The 16,394-nt window shown below is 32.6% G+C and overlaps 1 protein-coding gene across 1 annotated transcript in view; it reads left to right on the top strand.

The window, feature by feature from the left end:
- The window catches only part of LOC149090251 (RNA-binding protein 28), a 20,216-nt gene extending 3,822 nt beyond the window's left edge, over positions 1 to 16,394 (top strand). The window contains exons 4-14 of the mRNA XM_089233397.1: positions 442 to 521; positions 656 to 731; positions 1,905 to 1,997; positions 2,830 to 3,153; positions 4,456 to 4,802; positions 9,487 to 9,687; positions 10,606 to 10,758; positions 11,505 to 11,654; positions 12,602 to 12,688; positions 15,288 to 15,395; positions 16,267 to 16,394. Of these exons, the coding sequence (XP_089089523.1) occupies positions 442 to 521; positions 656 to 731; positions 1,905 to 1,997; positions 2,830 to 3,153; positions 4,456 to 4,802; positions 9,487 to 9,687; positions 10,606 to 10,758; positions 11,505 to 11,654; positions 12,602 to 12,688; positions 15,288 to 15,395; positions 16,267 to 16,368 (1,721 nt within the window). The 3' untranslated portion in view covers positions 16,369 to 16,394. The remainder of the gene's footprint in view (positions 1 to 441; positions 522 to 655; positions 732 to 1,904; positions 1,998 to 2,829; positions 3,154 to 4,455; positions 4,803 to 9,486; positions 9,688 to 10,605; positions 10,759 to 11,504; positions 11,655 to 12,601; positions 12,689 to 15,287; positions 15,396 to 16,266) is intronic.

Raw genomic sequence — 16,394 nt, 5'->3', positions numbered from 1 at the left:
TTTGCATCTGCTGAAAATCGATAGAAAGTCTACTTCATTAAAAAAGGTATACCATTTTATAGGAGGGGGGGGTTGATCTTTTCCATACCACCCCCCCCCCCCCAAAGCATAATATGTCGAAATCTGCGACATATGTTGCAAAACAATTTGGAAAAATATTAAGAAAAGTGTTGAAAACACTATTATGGAAATTTTTACTGCGAAACGTTTCCAGTCAGTCAGCTTTGGGGCATGCTGCTTAAAGGGTTTAATGAGAAAATCAGAATTTTGAAGGAAAAAAATCATTTGTCTAATATAAACTAACTTTCTTTTATTCTACTCATAACAAAACACCTCATTGTTTTTCTATATATAAATCCAAATAGGCCTGTATCATGTAAATGATTTAATTTGCCAGATGCTGATCCTGATGATTTCCCAAAAATGACTTTATATTTATAGTGATAGAAGTGAAGAAAGAAAATGCTGCGAAACGGAAAGCTAAAAAAAAACGTCTGATTATACGAAATTTATCATTCAAGGTTTGCGCATATCATCTCATTATTACTTCTCAATTATTATAACTAGTAATTATTTTGACTTAATCAAGCACAAAAAAATCGATATAAAAACTGAAATTTTCAATGTTTATGAACATATTCTATTTGTTATGTAGGTTAATGAGGAAGAGTTGAGAAAATTACTGTCAAAGTATGGAAACATCCACGAAATCAGTATTCCAAGAAAACCAGGTAATTTCAGTTTTACTTCTAGAAATTCATCTATGAAATTGATAGTGATATGCTTTTGTATATGAAATTGTTTCTAAAATTATCTGTTATTTTGTAGTTTGTAGTATAAGTGCACATAACAGATGTATGAATTTTATATGTAATCAGGCTCACACACACACAAAAAGAAACAGAATCCTATTTCTCCCCTTTTTTTGTTTGTTTCTAAAGATCTGAAGGGCAAATCTACGTATTATGGTTTTAGGTGAAGAAAAATGAGAAGCAAAAATTAACGATAGTTCTAAAAAAATTTATTATATCGAGGGTTTTTATTTGTGAAAAAGTGTTTGACCTTTATGTTCACATAATTTCAGAAAAAAATTGTTGAATCAGAGTTCATTTCGTTGGGTGTCTGACTGTAATTGGTTATCATCTTACTAGTATAATCCATATCATCACTAAAACTGGGTGAATATATAACTTCTAAATGGTATATCTGTTACCTTTAAAAATAACTTTTTTGTGGATATAAACCAGTGGTTCTTGTGGCCTTTTTTAGCTCATGCCCCCTTCCTACCATATTTTCTTGTGCCCCCTTTCCCCCAGCATGATCTTACTCAGGACCCTTACCCTCATGCAGGAGCGAGACCCTTTATACTTATTCAATTTAATTCATTCAAAATTAAATTTGTCAAAAATTTTATAAATAAGATTGATTTCTATAACCTTGGGCCAGGCGCAGCTCCTGATAGAGGGATGATCCCCTACCAAGACCAAATTATATGGGTAAAATGTCTGTAAATACTGGATGTAATACTGGATAAAACATAGACAATAAATTGCCTTTCCCAACACATCACTATGCTATCCCAGGAACACAAGGGGGGCCATGTGGCTCAAGGTTGAGAATCACTGATGTAAACTATTCCAACTTCAGGGGAAATAAAGCTGTAGATAATATACAGCAGCAGATAATCCATGCTAAGAAATTCTGATTTTTTTTTCATGTATAAACCCGCAGATTTTACACAGGAAATTACAATATATGTATTTTGTTCAACTTTTAAAGTTTTAAAATTATATGTATACCAACTAGTTATAAAAAATTGTATGTTTTTTTTTTTCTTTCTTTTCAATATATTTTTGATTCATTTCAGTAACATTAACCAGCTTATTCTTTTCCCCATTTTGCAGATGGTAAAAGCAGAGGATTTGCATTTGTGCAGTTTGAAGAATTCAAGAGCTGTGTGCTTGCAATAAAGAAACTCAATTATAAAAAAATTCATGGTGAGGGATATAGTAAACTGTTCCCCCCCCCCCCAAAAAAAAACTTTACGATTAAAAAAAGATGCAAAAACTGTTTGTACACTTGGAACAGTCGTTCTTAAACAGGGAGGAGCACAACTCAATCGTGGGACATAGACACTAGGAAATATTCTGTTGTATATTGATTGTTTAAAGGAATGAGTACATATACTAGGGGTATGCAAATTTTAATTGTTCGCTTGGAAAGGGAGTGAGGGTGCACACAGTAAAGCAGTTAAAGCCATGTACTTAGAATGAAGTTAGGCCTAGATTTCATCAATTTTATTATTTTTTCATTTTTATTAAATTTGCAGAAAATTTTTCATTTATTATTGATAATAACTAACGCTAAAACCAATGAAGTTTTTTTCCACATTTTTTTAGATAGAACAACACATGGGCATGAAAAATATTGTAGCCCATGAAGCCTGAGAGTTTATTTCCTAGTACATAGGCATATAACACATGTCTATGTCTTAAAAAAAGTAGCCAGCTATAAACTCTTCATTAACACCTACCGAGGGTTAGTGGTCAGAAAGTCTTATAAATTGTCTCAGATGGATAAAGTGAGAAGAAAACACAGACTAAAAAATTAATTACATAAAAGATTTTTTTGCAAAATTTGTTTTTATATTGAGATATAATTTCTGATTTAATCTAATTAAAAAAAAAAAGATCAACATATTAGAAAAACTTTTGTTAAAACAAAGAATTTGTTTATATAGACTCTTGTACAAACACACATGTATATAATGCTTACATATATGGTGTTATTTAATACTCTTCATTTGGGATACTTTTAAAAAAAATGTAGGTAGGCCAGTTGCTCTCGATTATGCTCTAGCCAAAAGCGAGTTTGAACATGTTACAGCTTCAAGAAAAGTTTCTGGGGGTATCAAAGAGGAGCCTGTTGATTCGGATGATGAAAATGATATTGATCATTCAGGATCAGCTGGAAAATCTTCATTTAATGATGGGAATTCAGATGACGATACTAAGTCATCCAGCAAAGACGATAAAGTTTCCAAATTTCTGAAAGAACTTCAATTTAAAGTTGAATCAGATGATGAAGATGTGGAACAAGGATCTGTGGCTAATGCTGGTGATGATTCTTCTGAATTCGATGAAGATGATTTGGGTAAACAAATTTTTTTAGTTACATAAGGAAGTTCATAATTCATGAAATTTTCATGCCGTGTGTAGAGAAATGGATTAATTGGCTTCTATTTTCTAAATGTAGTATCTTTATATTACTAATGTACTACTATAGAATTATTCTGTTTTTCTGTTTCTTTTACTTATATAAATTAATTACTAATTTTATTGTATCTATTCTGCTACAGAAAAACTTATTGATTTATATAATGCAATTATCACAGTATGTGATAGAATGTTCAACCCCAATGTGTATGCAGAGTAAAAATATACATTACATATGTGGACACTATATTTCTATGAATGACCAGTTACTTTTACAAAATCAAAAATATATATATTTACTAGCTATAATACCTGGCGCTGCCTGGTTTATCTTCAGTTGCTGGGAGGATTAAAAAAGAGACAAACCATTACAAAGGCATAAACTATAATACATATACTGACAGGATTAAAGAAGTGGCAAACCATTGTAAAAGCATACACATGTTTGAAACGCATTGCTAGGGAACCATGGTAACCAAAGTAAACTTTTGAAAGTGATCGTTGAGGCCCAAAAACTATATATTATTGCTTGGCAGTTTTTTGCCCGTTTTGGGCATTTGCCCCGCTCTGACAAACTTTTAAAGTAGCTTATCATTCAATACAGGCCCTGTTTGATATGTATGCAAAATTTGGCAACGATCGATTTAAAATTGTAGATTTGTATAGAGAACACATACACACACAGAAAATCAATTTTATATATATAGATTTATTAAAATCTGATATAATTAGTGTCTGTACGAAATGGGTCTGCTATTTGCCACTGGTACAGTCCCTATCCTTTTCAGAAGACTCTCTTCGTGTTTCGTACATTTCTAATGCAGTATGGGTGAACAGATCCATGGTGATCCTTTACATGTTACCTCATTTTTAAGACTAGATTCGGATTCTACACCCAAAAACCAATAAGAATTACTGTATCACATGTCAGATACAAAGTGGCTGTTGATTAGTGTTATTTGAAGAATTGCTTAATTTATATGTTCATATTATGATATATTTTAGTTATCTCAGTTTTGCTTATATTTTTAATTTGATTTTCCTTAGTCGTGAATGTTAAATGATTGTTTTTCATTCAGAAAAAAAAATTCAGTACCAAACTTTTTATGAAATGCATGTGTATACGCATATAATACCATTTATGTTGGTAGTATTATATTACATCAAAAAAAGTTAAAAAATAGTTTTTTCTTAACTGCAACTCAAATGTGCATATTTGTGTATTTGGTTATTTTTCTAGACATGAGTGGTGACAACAGTGGTACTGAAGAGAAAGCTCAGAATGTACCAGAAAACAGAAAAAAAGACATAAAATCAAAAACTTCTTTCAATGATGAAACACATGTGAAGAATGATAAAAGGCCTCGTGTGCAAAAGGATGATGTGCAGGAGGGAAAAACTGTTTTTGTTAGGAATATTTCCTTTGAAACGTGTGAAGAGGACTTTAAAGAAGCTATGGAAGAAATTGGACCTCTAAGTTATTGCGTATTCTGTGTTGACAAGTTAACAGATCATCCAAAGGGTACAGCATTTGTGAAGTATGAAAAAAAAGAAGATGCCGACAAATTAATAGAGAGGTCCAGTTCAGTAAGTAATGGTCGATTTTTTTTTTCATTCATGAAAAGACATACTTGACATATAGACAGAGGTTTGACAAAACTCAGGTGCCAGGTTGCCATGGCAGCTTGAAAATTACTACTGACACTTAAAATATCTAATGCAGACCTGCCAACTCTCTGGATTTTTCATCCTTCCTCCCGCTCTCCGGATTTTGGCAGAAAATCAGATTTTACTCGAGCTTTCACGTTGTCGTGACGTCAATGACTGTCGTTGTCGTTAGGCAAAACACCCATAGAGGACAGCCGTAAAAAAAAAGTCTTGGAGTCTTGGTGACCGCATTTAAGTAACTGGCAAAGACTTTATTTACGTAGCGTTTATCGGCAATCATTTATCAGGGTTACCTGGGTTGCCGAAATTCCTGTATAATCGTTATTGTATTCCATTAACTCTATAAAGCCCAGATCGCCCGAAGTCAGCCAAGTAGGTTAATGCCCATAACCGCCTCAAGTCGGCACAGCTAGGGGGGTATGGGTATGTTTTGGTGGGCTTTTGTCACCAACGGGGAAGAAGATGAAAGCTCTTGTCAGAGGCGGGAACGGGAAAGACAACTGCAACGCCCTATCAATGGGATTTTAAAAGCTGATGTACTAGAATGTTCCTTGAGAATGAACTAAGGGTACTCAATGCATTTTACAAAGAGATAATACTGTGAGGAAAGGGGTGTTTTCAGTAGATAAATTATCTCCCGAAAATCCATTGAAATGAAGGGGTGAACGTCAATGCAAAGGGTGGCATGAATAGAAACTCATGGAGAAAGGGTGGGGAGAGGGAAAGTGGCCGAAATTTTGACGAGTCCACTTCGAACACAAAAAACTTGGTATTTTCACGACTCTCCCAGGTTTTCTATCTGGGCGTTAAAGAGTTAACAGCCAGAGTGAAAATCCATTGAAATGAAGGGGTGAACGCCAATGCAAAGGGTGGCATGAATAGAAACTCATGGAGAAAGGGTGGGGAGAGGGAAAGTGGCCGAAATTTTGACGAGTCCACTTCGAACACAAAAAACTTACAGTATGTAGATGTGATTTTTCTATTCTGCACGGAAAGACTGACATGGATCTATATTCTGCTCGGGGACAATGCAGAACCTGCCTTTGGGGGGGGGGAATAGAACTTCTTAATTGATTTAAAAGTCGAGTCTCCCCCCCCCCCCCTTTGGTAGCCCTGGAGAATCTCCGGATTTCTGGATCCCAAAAGTTGGCACATCTGCTAATGTGTATTTCAGCGATTCTCAAACTTTTGTCACCCTCAGCTTCCTTGCCTGATCCATGATTCATCTGCAGCTCCCCAAAATAGTGTAGCAGATAGTTTCACTTATAAAAGAACCACTTAGAAGCATTAATAAGCATATAAAAAGCAATATTCCTCCAGTTCACAGTGTTGCACACTTTGAGAAACACTGATGTAATTACTAAATAAAAGTTAGGGGTAACACAAAAATTTTAGAAATTACTTAAGCATGTCCACTTGATCTGATTGAAAAGACCATACAGATACCATCTTCACTCACATTTGATTGCGTTATCTTAAATGAAGAAAAAAAAGGATGGTGCATTGTTAGAAAAACTATTCATATGTATAATACAGACCCCAAGATGAAAGAAGCTGCTTGCAAAACATACAGGGATCACTGTAAAGAGTTGCAGTCATTGTGTATTTAATGCAGTATGCCACATATGTATTTTTCATACTATTCTACTGTATCTTACCTTATTAATTGGCTTCTTTCTAATTTTGATGAATTAAAATTCTATATATCCCTTTTTTGTGAAGGCTCAAAAAATGGTAACCTAACATTTTTGCAGGAGTTTTATGTTCTTATGAAACATGTAATTCTTATATAGGATATGAAAAAGTTTTTGGTGTGGCAAAAAAATATAAATTGGGATCTTTACTATAAGTAGCAGGCAAGTCATTTAATGGTGATCTTCATGAATGGCTTAAGCATAGACCTGAAGCCACAGAATCAGAGAACTTTTTTTAAATAGGTATACTAATATAGAGCAGCATGTGACATGAGAGGCTCTGAAATTATGTTATTGTTTGACACATGCAAAATCTTGTCTAGACTTGCCATGCTTGCAGCAAAGGCTCTTAATTTTTTCCAATAAAAACATTTGTGGAAAAAAGTTTGTGGGGAAAGGATTGATTTTGCTTGTGGCTTTTTTTCTTCAGTTTGTTTATCTCTGGCATAGACCGTTCAACTTTAAGACATCATTTTAAGTAATGCCAAAGACGATTTGTTTCCATCTTGCATTTTGATTCTGGTCAGTGATTTACTCTGTGTTATATAATAAAATAAAACATTTTTTTTATAAAAGACATTTAATCAAATCATCATGACCTGTTACTATACCCATTTTCATTGAATCAGACATATGGAAATTTTTGATTAATGACAATGTGTATGTATCTTCACATATACATACTAAACTATGCTTCAGTCCTGCCATCTGGTAATTAACCAGTCAACTGGCCGATTCATTTCTTTGAGTGCTACTCGCAGTGCCCTTTTTTTTCTGGGAAATGTTTTCTTTTTCTCTTTTTTTTCCTTTTCACAATTTGAAGCTATTAAAATATTTTTTTATTGAATTTTCTATGAAAACATCAAAACTGAGTATATCATATTCTTTGCTTTACATTTAAAATCATCATGAAAGTAATAATAATAATAAAAATAATTATTAAAATTAGTGTTCTAAATAGAAATATTGAATTTTTAATTAAATGCAATGAGAGCATGAGTTGTTCAAGTTCAAAATGAATGCAGGAAAATATTTCTTGGTGAGCCATGTTAAAAATGATGTATTAAAATTTATAATGACATATAAATAGAATATTTTTCCTTGTATGCTACTAATTATAAGATGAAATATTTTAAAAAAATTCTCGAAGTCTGACTCTAATATTCAGTTTGTGTGGGATTTATTCCAAAACAAAGAGCCTAGCATAAACCAACACCACAATTAAGGTACCAATATTTGTTTTTTTTTTGTTTTTTAGCTTTAGAGAATACAACACACCTCTTATAAGAGAGCTTTCTTGTCATCACAGTCAAAACAAAAACATTACCAACCAAAAGACTAAAAAGTAATTTGAATGAACCAAATAGAAACAAATACAAATACAACGCCACAACAGGCAAATTGCCCAACGAGGTGGCTGACCTAAGAACATCATGGATCCCCGAGTTATTTTTTGGAGTCCCTACCTACTACTGCTACACCACACATGCACCCCCCCCCCACCCTGCGTAACCCCCCAACGAATTGGTACATGCGGGAATGTGCGTGTACGTGTAGTGCAACCTGATGTAAAGTTTGTTTCGGTGTAATGCTTGTTATGTGTAGTGCTGTCATCTGCCCACAGTTTTTCTAACTATGAGTGAAGTGTGATGGTTGAATGATTTACCGTTGTAGGACTGTTGCTCTCTGTGGCGAGACTTTTTAACGGGGAGATCGGCTCGCATTTGCGCCTTGAAGTTGGGAACCACAGAAAACCAACTTCAGCCGACCACCACTGTGGGGTTCGAACCCGGATCCTCGCATCACGAGTCCGGCACTATAACCACTCTATAACCGGCACTATAAACAATGGAACTACAAAATTACCAACAACCTTGGAATGGGATGCACAAAGGCGAACTCGTTGAACTGAAAAGTCATAAACAAGAAAAAGTGCATTTTTATATGGTGTTTATGTGGTAGAAAGTGTCAAATAGCCCATGTGATGCACTGCTTTAGAGAGGGGTCTTTTGAAAAAAATATCAACATCTGGGAATGTGTTGAGACATAATTTGACACCCCAAAAGTTGGGGGGTTAGCATGGCCCCACTGGAGCAGGACCCTATTTCACCAAACACCAACTCTGGCCATATGCAATTTACTGCTATTAATGAGATGGGTTGGAAATGAAACCACTTGTCTATCGGTGGTCACCTCAAGTTCATTAAAGAAAATATCTTACCTATATCCTCCCTCGGGTTTGAACCTGGGACCCGCAACAGCGGTGGTAGACGAGCATTTTACTGCCACACCACTCGGGCAGGGCCCTAGGCTGGAATCTTTTGCAGGGTCTACATACCAGACTTCAACAGGTCTATTTATGATGAATTTGTAGCTTGAAAAAATAAAAAATGATGAGAATCATCTCAGGCCATAGGGATAGAGCCTTGTCAGCCCCACCCTTGTGGGGGCCATCAGGGTTAGGTTCATAATATGTCCTATATATGACTAAGAAATGCTGCTGACAGATTATGTGGATCCACAACAGCTGAACCTTTGCTAAAAGATATATGAGTAAAATAAAACAGATGCATCTTTGCAAGGGAATCAGAAATTGAAAAAAAAAAAAAAATGCTTTGGGATGTAGCCTTTTGCAAAGTGTGAGGAAGATAATTGTAATAATAATCTCAGAGAGACCTTGAAATATAATTGTTCAACTCCATCTAGTGGTGAGGTAATAAAGTAGAAGGATGGCTGTGCAGGTGGCAGCAGCTGTATCTGTATGAGAAATTATTCCGTCATATCCATGTGAAAAAGACTGAAATATCTGTGACAGCATTTTCACAAAAGGACCACACTGAATCAAAAATAAATGAAGAAATATAAATCCATAACACAAAAATTTGACATAAATTTTTTTTCTTCCTCAGGAAGAGGGATTGACTTTGGATGGTAGAAAATTGAATTGTGTAGTTGCTTTGACTCGTCAAGAAGTTCAGACCAGATTTAATAAAGATCCAGAACAGAAAAAAGACAAGCGAAACCTCAGATTGCTTAGGGAAGGCCTAATTAGGGATGATTCTGAGGAGGCAGAAGGTGTTTCACAAACTGATCTTGCGAAGAGGGCAAAAGTGAGTTACAATTGGCTTTTTATTTATTTATTTTCAATTTACTGACGATTAAGCAATATTTTTTTATATTTTCAAAAGTTATTCAAAGGCTATATTTTTATATATATTTTACTTCATGTGTTATTTCAAAACAGATGTTTAATGGTTTGAACACATTTTAGGATTATTTATTGTAAAACACACATATATATTCAGTGTAACCCCCTACATAATGATAGTAGCATGTATAATGATATTACTCTTCTTTTGTAATGAAATGTTTCTCTGACCCATTTAGTATTGTTATATAGGAGTTTTGCTGTCTTACAAACTTCCTTCCAATTCATGTTGGTGCTGTACGTATATTGTATGTTCATATTTTAGGGATGGTTGAATGGAACCCAGGGCTTGATAAATTGAAAAGATATTAATGTGCGAGCCAAATTTCTTAGGAACCATGTATGGTTTTTCTTAAAGAAAATTGTCTTAAATGATGTTTTTTGACTTCTTCAGGATGTAATAACTTCTTTCCATGTTAAGACATACTTTAATGAAATCAGAAAATTTTATGTTATCCTTAGGCTTCAATTTAGCAATCACATATGAAAAATTTCACAGGGGCCAATACCCATTTTCTAGTTGCTATGACAATCTGGGATTTGTCAAGCTCTAGTGAAACCGTTTGTATTACCAAAAAAGTTATGCTTTAAAAATTAAATTAATTTTTTTTAATTAGTTTCTGGATGATTTGCCATGACAATTTAATAAAAATATCTGTTCTGCCTTTTCTTATTATGATTTATGTTTTCATCCTACAAAAATGAACTTGATATGTGTTCCCTGTCTCCTGTTCAGTTGTACTTTGTGATTCAGTCATGAATCGTAATTGTTTTCTTTTCATCCTTCCAAGTTATCTCACAGTTAATGGTTATCTTGTAGCTTGAAGCAATGAAGAAGAGAAAGCTGAAAAACTTGAATTTCTTTGTCTCTGACAAAAGGCTGAGTGTTCACAACCTGCCTGGCAATTATACTGATAAGCAGCTTCGAAAACTATTCATCAAAGCTTCTAAGAAAGGTGCTGTCATAACTGAGGTATTATTTTTTTTATGATTACAGTCAAGTAAGTAAATATAGATATGCAAGTTTCTTAAATAATTAAGAAACATTATTTGAACGATTATCATATTTCTTCACTATTCGCCACATGCACATTGTTCACTGTAAGCACCACCCTGCTGCATATTTCCAGGATAAAATTCATTTTTGATTGCTTTTTTTTTGCATCCTACAAAAAAAATATTTATTGGGAAATATTACATTATTGAACAAAAAATAATGTAATTAGTTAATATTTAAATATTATACTATAACTTTTATAATGAATTTCTTAAAGAATGTTTTTTGAAACAAATATTTACATAAGCACAGTGTATGTGTTTTGAACCTCCAAAATGATATTTTTGAAAACAGACCAACAAATTTGATATACAAAAAAAAAACAGTGTATACTCATCTACATTTAAATTTATGAATAACTCATATTTCAATGGAATAACAGGAAAAGAAAACCTCAATTATTTTTTATATTTTGGATGAAAATTAAAATTTTTCTGGTGCGCCCTGTCTGATTAGACCTTAGCTATAAAATAACTGAAGTGGTGTCAAAGTGCAGCAACATTGAGCTAATGTTATTAAATGTTAATTAATGTTGTTAAGTAATGACTAAATGGATTAATTATTTAATTATTCTGGGATTTAAACTGTCTTTTTAGTTTTTTGTCTCATTGAAATAAATCTTTTGTCACTACTGAATCACATTTCTCTGTTGATTCTAATAGGCACGGGTCATGAAAAATCTACAGAGTATAAATGATAAAGGTGAAGCAAAATCTAAAGGATTTGGTTTTGTTACATTCACTGAGCATGAACATGCTCTGGAAGCACTCCATGCAATCAACAATAATCCAGATGTGTTTACACCATTAAAGGTAAATATAATTTCAATTCAATTTCAGTATAAGTCAATTTAATTTAGCAAATTTTGAAATTTTATTTCAAACAAAGTATTTTTTCATACAAAAAATCTTTGGAAATATACCCAAGTATAAATAAAATGCTTGTTTGATTTTCTGAAATTTGTTGCATCAAACTAATTTTGATGTTCATTAATGGCATCAGTTAATTATTTGAGCAGAATAATTGTTAATCATGCGATCTTGTGAAAACTTGAGGATTCATTGTTCAAATTATCAGCTACTATGTTTTTATATGTACTTGGTCTTGATTATGTCAGAATTCTCAGCAAAATCTGCTGTATCATTTCCCCAAGTCTCCAGAAGAAAGAAATATAATTCACACACTCACGAGATCGGAAAAAACACACACTCCAAATTTCAAATTTTTGTCAAGTTTTGGTTTTTTCCCATCACAAAACTTTCCCTCACTTTTATCAAATATTTGCACGTTTCCAAACACTTTTGCCAAATATTTTACATTTTTCCTGACTTTCTCAGACTTTCCAGGTCACTGCAAACTCTGCATGCCTCATGTCTAAAACAATGATTGCAATGAAATTTAACATTTTCATTTTATTTATTTATTTGTTCCAGTGTCTAATTAGTCTCAATCAAGTGGTTTTGCCATCAGAAGAAAAAAATGCTCTCATTTTGAAATCCACAATTTTTTTAAATGTCTTTAGTAAATATATCTATTAAAAATCTTTTGTTCTCTATGGAAATAACGCTCACAAAATTTATTTTTTACTTCAATTGTACATAGTTTTTGTGAATATTTCTGCAGTCTGGGCTGATTATAAGGAACCCTCCCACCCCCATCATTTCACTTGTAATGAGTGTCGACTGTATAAGCTTTTTCTATATTGTATGTGACGTGGTTTATCCCGTACCCTCAAAACTATTTTTCTTTCTGTATACAGAGACCAATTGTCGAGTTTTCAATCGAAAATCATCTTGCTTTGCTTAAAAAACAAAAAGCACGTGAAAGAAACAAGTTCTTACATAAGGTAAGAGGAAAAAATATTATTGTTCATTCATTAACCTTTAAAATTTTACTAAAAAATTGTATTTCAGTTATTAGAAATATCTCTAATTTTTTAACTTTTTATGATCATTTAATGATGAAAAGGAAAATTGTATATGGTAAAAATTGCTAGCTGATCAGCTACAAGTAGCTGTCATTGAATAAAAAATTGTTTCAGAACTATCATGACTTTTTTGTGTGACATTTTTCTGACCCTAGTGGATGATACAATCGGGGGCTTGTTTGTACTTATTGAAATGGTAATTAATCCTTTCAGACCCGAGCATTCATTTTTTGGAATTTAAAGTTGTTTTTGGAATTTTTAATATTAAAAAAGTACAATAAAAATATAAATATTAGCAATTCTTTTTCTTCAAATTTTGATTTTTTATTTATTTATTTTTTTTATTTTTTTTTTAATTAATTTATTTTTTTTATTTTTTTTTTTGTGAAGAAATAATTACTTTGTTCAGATTTTTTTCAGCCAAAGTTAATGCAGGGCATATTCATCTTCACAAAGAATTTTTTCCAGAATCTTATTGCTAAATTTTATGTAATAAATCACATTTTTCTCATCGACACTTTTTACTGGATGCCATCTTAAAAAACCACTGAAAGTTCAACTGTAGTGAAGTGCTGCCCTCTGATGAAAGACCCCAAAGTTCATATTCCCCATATTTCTAACTCCAAACTTACACAATCCTTTAAGTGAGGGCGTAACTCCTTTAACCCATTCTTAACCGCTCCTCAAATTCATGACCAAATTGCACAATTTTTCTAACTATTATACCTGGTTACTTAAATAGCATATTTGAGAAGTTTAAAAAAATTGCTATTAATTTAGCATGTTTTTCTTTGTAATTAATGTAAATTTGAAATTATTAAACTTCCTAATTAATATAAATTAATTAACCTAATTTAATTAAAATAATTAGTGATTATGATGCTGGGAAACCTCATGTATCATGTGACAAAAAAATTTAAGAAAAAATATTTTCTATTTTAAAAAAATTTATTTCTGTTCATGGCCGTGAAAAAAAAAAATTCCACATCAAAAATCAGGATAAAATTTCTAAAAATTTTACTTTTGAAAAGGTATAAAGAATTAAATTTCTTTGTAAACAAATTTTGAAAAATACTCTATGGCAGCGGTTCTCAAGAGAGGCCAAGGTTCTGCCATAAAAAAATATGTACAAAAAAGGGTTCCTCGAGTAAAACAGGGAAATTATATACTGAAAAAGGCTCCACGAGTCAAAAAAGGTTGAGAACTGCTGCTCTATGGCACTCATTGGACCTTTTAATTTCCAAAAATATTAATTTTATAAAAAAAATTGAAAAATTTTTTTTAACAAGGTGTTGCGCAAATTCGTCGGTCAAAAATGTGTGTAATTTTTTTTAAACACATTTTTGACTGACACATCTACAGTGAGAAAAAGCAACCACAACATTATTTGCATGCAAGATCTGAAAGGAATAAGAGTGAGCAAATATTTTCAAGTGGTTTTATTTTTCATATTATTTTATTCTTTTTTTCATATTGATTCTGAGCTACTGTAACTAATAATTAATATTACAGTAGTTTCAGAGATAATGGTTTTGTGATGGAAATGGCTTTGGGAAGTATTGCATATATATATTCAAAATAAATTCATGATAGCGAAAAGTCTCATCATTGAAATTATACATAAAAAATTTCTTGGAGATTTTTCAAATGTGTTAAAAATAATGTTAAAAATAAAAATTAGTGGAAATAATAATACAGTACATTGATTTTATGAATAGTGATGCAATAGAAGATACAGGGTGGTCATAAAATAACTTCCCCAATTTATGAGCCCCTAGCTTCCATGATTGTGTACAAATATGAATGAAATTTGAGGTGTAAATGTTTCAAAGTATGCACTCAAAAATAAGGAGGGAAAAAAAAAACTCTAGTTCTCATAATTACGGTCCCAGTAACAAAGTTTCAAAAAACTCAACACCCTCTTTCATGCATTGCTAAGTGATGAGCACTGTGAAAAATAGCACCTCATAGCCGTGTTACGAGCTTCATTGCTGTCCAACCGCATGCAAAGTTTCATCATATGTAAAGGTAGAATGCGTTGTTTCTTCTGTCACTTTTCTGTTCTCATTGGTTGTTTCCATATTCTTCTTCACTTCCATCTTGCCTTGGCGCTTATCATGCTACAGGTACTGCTCCAATACCATTCATTTTTTTTACTATGCTGTTCACTTTGTGTTGCAGAAAAGTGGGTGTTTCGATTTGAATTTTCAAAATTTTGTTGCTGTGACCTTAATAGCCAGAGTTAGGGTTTTGTTTTCCTTCTTATTAGTGCATACTTTAAAACACATATCTTGAATTCTATTCATATTCATTGATAATTGCAGCCACCAGGGGCTCGTATATCAGCAAAATTATTTCATGACCACACTGTATGTCAATTCAATTTTATACAGATGGCTGTTTGATTTATAGATATAGCCATCTGTAGTTTGGTCTAAATAAAATCTATTTTACTGTTAATCTATTATTTTGTTTTACTGTATAAATAAATGAACCTTTATTTTGTGTTTATTTCTAGAAAAATGAAACATCAAATCAAGAACCACAGAATGAAGGCGGCAAAAAATCACATCAGGATGATTCCAGTTCCAATAAAGATAAAAGTAAAAAAAATAAGAGGAAAAAGGTGATATAATTTTTTACGCATCCACGTTATTTGTTTTCATCTAAATTGCAGTCATTTGATTTCTTTTGTAACTGTGCTGTATTATGCAAGAATGAAAAGTACTGTATTTTCCAATTCATAATCTCAATGAAACAGTACTTTGATCTTAAGATCTATTTTTGGAGTGGTTTCAATAGTGTGTCAAATGTGCTATAGCAAATACAGCAAGTTATGTGGAAATATACTCAAGCTCAGATCAATCTTCTAAACCCGTGATTCTTAACCTTTTTACTGGGATGCATCCCCATAATCAACTTTAACTCACATTCTCTCACTCCCCTTCGGATAATATACATAATATACATACTCATATCTTAGACAAAAGTATATGAGGGGGCAAAAAGGGTCGTGTCCCTTCCAAGCTATGGTAAATGGTAAAAAAAAATGGTCTCTCTGCAGAGAGTAGGCAGACCTTCAACATGATACTTACATGCTATGGGAATTCAGGCATTTGTCCTTTTTATTCAAAATATTGAAGACAATGATAGCACAAAACAAGCATAACTCAGTCAATATAAATGTATTAGGGTCATGCATACACACACCCAAACACATTCTAGAATGTAACTTGTATATTTGTATTTGTAACCAATTCATTAGAAATTCCCCAGATGAATGTTTATACAAGCTTCATATACAATTGATGGAAAGGTATGAAATTTTTGTGGTCCCTCTGCTGTGTACATCTCATTATAGAGTATGGTTCTAGTAGTAGTCAAGCTTTTTGTGGCTTTGAGCATATTTTATTTGAGCAGCATATATGTTATATGCTATTTTTCTGCTTCTGGTTATTGATCAATGTTCCCCACTTTTTTCTAATTCAATTTCACAGGAGCAAAAAAAGTCAAAGAAGAAGAGTGTTCCAGTGAATGACGCAGCATTCGATAATCTTGTAAATAAATACAAAGGAAAGTTGTTAAATAAAATGAAATGATACATTCTTATGTGTCACTTAAAGTA

The sequence above is a fragment of the Pholcus phalangioides genome, unplaced genomic scaffold (assembly GCF_987345545.1).
Source record: "Pholcus phalangioides strain wild (caught in Gottingen) unplaced genomic scaffold, Ppha-v1.0 ptg000001l_1, whole genome shotgun sequence".
NCBI lineage: Eukaryota > Metazoa > Arthropoda > Arachnida > Araneae > Pholcidae > Pholcus > Pholcus phalangioides.
The sequence above is the reverse complement of the archived record's forward strand: the minus strand, read 5'-3'. Positions and strand labels throughout refer to the sequence as shown.